The sequence below is a fragment of the Mandrillus leucophaeus genome, unplaced genomic scaffold (assembly GCF_000951045.1).
Source record: "Mandrillus leucophaeus isolate KB7577 unplaced genomic scaffold, Mleu.le_1.0 Scaffold18, whole genome shotgun sequence".
In the NCBI taxonomy this organism is placed as follows: Eukaryota; Metazoa; Chordata; class Mammalia; order Primates; family Cercopithecidae; genus Mandrillus; species Mandrillus leucophaeus.
Genome location: NW_012101809.1, coordinates 3,543,635 through 3,548,365, shown reverse-complemented (window position 1 = coordinate 3,548,365; position 4,731 = coordinate 3,543,635). Strand labels below are relative to the sequence as shown.

Sequence of the window (4,731 nt, the reverse complement as noted above, 5' to 3'; positions counted from 1 at the left end):
GGCCGCCGCCGCCGCCGCGGCTGCCGCCTCCTCCCCCTACGTCTATCGGGACCCGTGTAACTCGAGCCTGGCTAGCCTGCGGCTCAAAGCCAAACAGCACGCTTCCTTCAGCTACCCCGCCGTGCACGGGCCGCCCCCGGCAGCCAACCTCAGTCCTTGCCAGTACGCCGTGGAAAGGCCCGTATGAGCGGCTCCGCCCGTAGATCATCCCCGAGGGCGGGGGCGACGATTCACAGCCTCCTCGGACTGGGGTCGTTTTGACTGGCTTGCTCCCGCCCCAGGGTCTAAAAGGGGTGTTTGGTCAGCTGGGGGGCGCCGGCTCAGGAGAGGGCCTTCCCCTCCCAGCCCTGAGGGGTGGACTGGGCCCTAAACACAGACCGCGCCCCTGGGACTAAAGCCAGGAACAGGGACCAGCTTCCCGGGGGCCAACTCACCCTTGGCCCATCCCGCCTTCTCCAGGCTTCCCCTCCCTCGTTTTCAAAGATAAATGAAATAAACGTGCGCGGACTGTCGAAGGCGTGATGATTCAGAGTTGCGGTTGAGTCCTCTTCCCTTCATCCTCCCCCACTGTCTACAGGCGAGCTGGATGTACAGGAACGAAGTGAGGGTCCAGGCTTCCAGGGATTCAGTCCCACTCACCACCTGCCCCCACTCCAGGTCGGGGCAGCCCGGGATTCTTGAAGCAAAGAGGTGCGTGAGTGCGGGGGACGTGGGAAACCAGCTACCGGCCTGGCATCGGCCACAGCCGGTGCTGCGGCGCCACCTCGTGGTCTCAGGGAGGCTAGCTGGTAGATCTGGTCTCTAATGCTTGTAGGTGTCAGCTCTGCTATTCAGGGAGCCTATGACTTTAGATAAAGTTACTCCGCCTTTCTGAGCCTGTTTCTCGCTGTTCCTGTGAGGGGCTTGGTCCTCTAACAGCAATAAAATTCTGGTCTGTAACAACATTTATTAAGTGCCTACCAGGCCTAGGATTCTTTCAGTGTCTGTGTGTGTGCCTCTCACCCTTCCACACACCCTCAGGCGTCCCACCTGCCGATCATCCCCTTGGTAGCAGCGCTCTTTCCCCCCAAATCCCCAAACTCTCAAAATTTTGTTGAAATATTTAATTTAAAAAAATAGAGCAAGAAGAAGAAAGATTTCTGGATAGAAATTAAACAACTCAGCTCTTGGGACCCTCCTCCGTCCTACCCCCATCCCAGGGCCTTCTTGGCCTTCACATTAAAAACAGAAACATCAAAGTAACAGACCACACCCCCATCCCAGGGTCACCCTTCTTGTCTCAAAAATTCCAGCCACCGTGGGGCACACATCCTCTGGGGAAACCATGCAGGTAAGGCAACCTAATCATTCTCCCAAAACTAAGCCCAGCCTCTTGGTGCCCTGGAGAAGAGAGAGACTGGAGCTTCACTGTCCTCTCCAACCCTTCACTGGCTCTTGGTCTTGGCTTTGACCTTGGGCTTGATGTAGGTCTGGCGGAAGAAGTGGGCAAAGAGGATGAAATAGGTCATATACAAGATGAAGGACCAGAATAAGTGTTCCATCGTGGTGTGGCATCCCTGTTCCTGCCTCCAGATGTACGCAAGGATGCTGACGATGGCTCCTACAAACATCTGCAGGATCTGCAGGCTGGTGATGAGCATGGGCAGCATCTTGGGGGGCTTCACGTTGGCAGCCTTCAGAGTGTAGTAGGTGTACATGAAGGCATGCACACCGAAGTTCATGGTGACGAACCAGCCTCCTGCAGGCACTTTGTTCTTGTATCCAAAGCTTGTGTACACCAGCACTGTGCTGTGGTGGTACCAGTGAATAAAGATGAGTGGCCGCTTACGCAGGATGATGAAGGCTGTGTCTCCTGGGAGATGGAGAATCATAGTTGGCACACCACCCAGTGCTGGGACCACCCTCTGCGCTGGGTGTAGGGACACAGGAGAAATTCTCAGGGGAGGGAAGGGGGTCTTTGTGGCAGAGAATCTATAGAGGGGCTTGGGTGAGAGGTATTATTAGGACCTAGGGGTAGGAAAGGGACTCTCAAGGGTATGGGTGAAAGGAGGGCCCTGTGGAGGGATGCAGTTCACAAGGCACCAGAGAGACAAAGCCTTGCCACTCACCGAGTTCTATGACCTTGCTGAGAAGAAAGACCCAGGACCAGAATTTCACTGTAGAATTACCAATGAAGTTGACAAAGCACACGGTTTGCTTTAGGCCCCCGGTAAGTATCACAGTTCCCATAATGCCCCACATCCTCACTGCCCCCAGGATACTGAAATGGGACAAAGGAAGATGGTATAAGTGTCATCCCCAGGCACCAATCCACCCTTCCCTCGGCTTGGCCAGGTTACTGTGTTCCAAGCTCTACCACCTCCCCACCTGTCCACGGGGCTGGGTCAAAGCTCCTGAGAGCCTGAGGCCAATCTGGTAGATCCAACCAATAGTCTAGAGGAGATGAGGGCTGGAGAAAGATCAGGGAATGCAAGGGGATGGGACTGAAAGTTGAGTTAAAGAATGGGGTTCTTGGGAGGGGTTAGGAGCCTAGGAGGAGATGTGTGGAGGGATAGGGGAAGACTGAAGGAGTTTGGGGGAGAAAATATGGGGAGGTTATTGGAGGGTCCTGAGAGAGGGTGTTAGGAAGTGAGAGCATTAGAGACTGGAGAAATGTTTTACAAGTACAGACTATGAAGGCAAGAGGGAAAAAGCAGAGACCACCAGGTAGGGGTCTAAAAAAGAAGGAAAACAGGATAATATAATAGAAGAGGGTGAAGGCTGGGAGGGGAACTAAAGCTGAGAATGAGATGGGGAGAGTGTTACAGGGCAACTTGGGGACAGGATGGAGGTTGATGCAATCGGGAAAGCTTTAAGGCATAGAATGGAGGTCTAACGTCTAGAGAAGAGGCAAGGAGTGGGATGGGGTCTTACCTGAAGATTGCAAGGCAGAAGGACCAGAGGATGAGGGGCCCCTGCAGGTTGAAGCCCTTGCGTTCCTTCATGTAGTTCTGCCCCACAGGGATGAGAAGCAGGTAGATCAGGGCTATGGGGAATGAGGTTGCCCTGGCAAGCAGAAGGCAGAGGGGATGGGCTCATGGGTGGGTGCTGATTAGAGAAATGCCCACTCATCTCTCCAGGTAAGTGCTCTGGGTTGGAGTCCCAGTTCTGCCACTTACTAGCTGTGTGACATTGGAAAAAACAACTTAACTCTCTGAGCCTTGGCTTCCTAATTTGTAAAGGGGGAATACTACATCTCTCCTGGGAGTACTAATGTATACAAAGTACCTAGCACAGGGCAGGGGCTATGTCCAAGGTTTCTGTGATTATTGCTCTCTCAGTGGGGTTAGAGGTGGGTGACAGCTGTCTGGCCCACGCCGAGAAGCAGTCCAGGGCTGTGGTGTAAAAAGAGTGTGGCAATAGCTTCTCCCTGGTTGGGGCGCCTAGAAGCAGCCCAGGGCTGTGGTGTAATGAGAATGTGGCAATAGCTTCTCCCTGGTTGGGGCATGGCAAATTGGTTGGAGCATAAAGTCAGACCCCAAAACCTCTGGGGAGCTTTAGGGCAAAGCCAGAGAGCTCTTCCAGGGGAAAGCTTGGAAGAGCTCTCTGACTTTGCCTCCTTCTCCGCAGCAGGAACGGTGGAGCACCTGGGGAACGATGGGATAATTGTAAAGGGTAGGCTGTCCCCGGGCCCCGCACTGTGCACACACGCTTACACACACAGCCATAGGGGACGTGGAAGTCATCTAGTAAGGCTTCAGATCAACCTCACGCCTCCAAGACCAGTTCTCACTACACGCTGTCTTTGGCTTCTGTATATTTCCACGTTCTCCCTCATCCTCTTATTTCTGCTTGCTTGCTTTCAGCTCTAATGTCTTTGAGGTGCCACATACTACCTGCACCTCGGACAAAGGTAGTGTGAAATCAGTACGAGGGAGTCCCGTAACTCTGTTCTGTAAGAAAATCATTGCGGGCATTCAATGCCACCCCCTTGCACCCTGGCCCCAGGGACCTAGCATGGCTTTTCCCTCTTCCCAAGTCTCACCAATACTCCTCGAAAAAGGGCCTCATGTCCTTGAACAGCTCGAAGTTACAGGGCTGGAACAGCTGATTTACTTGATGTGAGACATTCATGGCTGTGACCATCTAGTTTGGCAGACGTCGAGGTCCAAAGCTTGGAGGCGCTGGGCGAAAGGCTGGGGGCTCCAAGGATGGAGTGAACCTCGGGGCGAGACGGAACAGAGCCGGGACAGAAGGAGCCCCTGGGCAAAGCGAGGAGGGCGTCGGACCTAGGCACGTGCGCGGCGGCGCAGCCAGCTCTCCCGGGCGCAGCCACCGCGATATATAACCAGGACTTGCAAAGCGGCCGGCCCGGACGGCGCGCGGCCCCCTCCCTGCGCCGCGCCGCTATCCAATCTCGACCAAGATACGCCTCTGCTCCGCCCCTGGGACACAGTCCGCATTCTGATTGGTCATCCTCATGGGCCCGCCTGCCAGGCGTTTCGCACGCCCCGCCCCAAGTCCCGTCGTAGGCCATCGCCCGCTCACTTTCCCAGCCTTTTCTCTCCCTTAACACGTCCCCCTAATCCTGTGCGGCCTTGTGTGTGTGTACCCGGACAGGCCAGTCTTACCTTGGCACTGTCAACCGTGGCCTTTGCCTCGGTTTGCTTTAATCTTAACCTGCTTAGCAGTGAGGAGAGAGGGAAGGTGTCCTTAGGCTTTGATGCTCTCACCCAGAAATGGAGGCTCCCT

The 4,731-nt window shown here is 54.9% G+C and overlaps 2 protein-coding genes across 2 annotated transcripts in view; one reads left to right on the top strand and one right to left on the bottom strand.

Moving 5' to 3' along the window:
* Window positions 1–461, top strand: part of PITX3 (paired-like homeodomain 3) — a 12,096-nt gene extending 11,635 nt beyond the window's left edge. The window contains exon 4 of the mRNA XM_011977533.1: window positions 1–461. Within this exon, the coding sequence (XP_011832923.1) occupies window positions 1–187 (187 nt within the window). The 3' untranslated portion in view covers window positions 188–461.
* A 627-nt stretch (window positions 462–1,088) lies between these two features.
* On the bottom strand, window positions 1,089–4,398 carry ELOVL3 (ELOVL fatty acid elongase 3). The gene is made up of 4 exons (XM_011977458.1): window positions 4,025–4,398; window positions 2,914–3,045; window positions 2,109–2,260; window positions 1,089–1,852 (listed from the first exon to the last, which is right to left on the bottom strand). Exons 1-4 carry the CDS (start codon window positions 4,123–4,125, stop codon window positions 1,425–1,427), a joined length of 813 nt encoding a protein of 270 aa, XP_011832848.1. The 5' UTR covers window positions 4,126–4,398; the 3' UTR covers window positions 1,089–1,424.
* Between the last annotated feature and the right edge of the window lie 333 nt (window positions 4,399–4,731).

Excerpts from the sequence above, each read along its gene's own strand:
- ELOVL3 (XM_011977458.1), bottom strand. The coding sequence starts at position 4,125 with ATGGTCACAGCCATGAATGTCTCACATCAAGTAAATCAGCTGTTCCAG. Across the intron at positions 3,046-4,024 it reads CCCTTTTTCGAGGAGTATTG|GGCAACCTCATTCCCCATAG; the intron begins GTGAGACTTGGG and ends TCTGCTTGCCAG. Across the intron at positions 1,853-2,108 it reads CAGCAAGGTCATAGAACTCG|GAGACACAGCCTTCATCATC; the intron begins GTGAGTGGCAAG and ends TCCATCTCCCAG.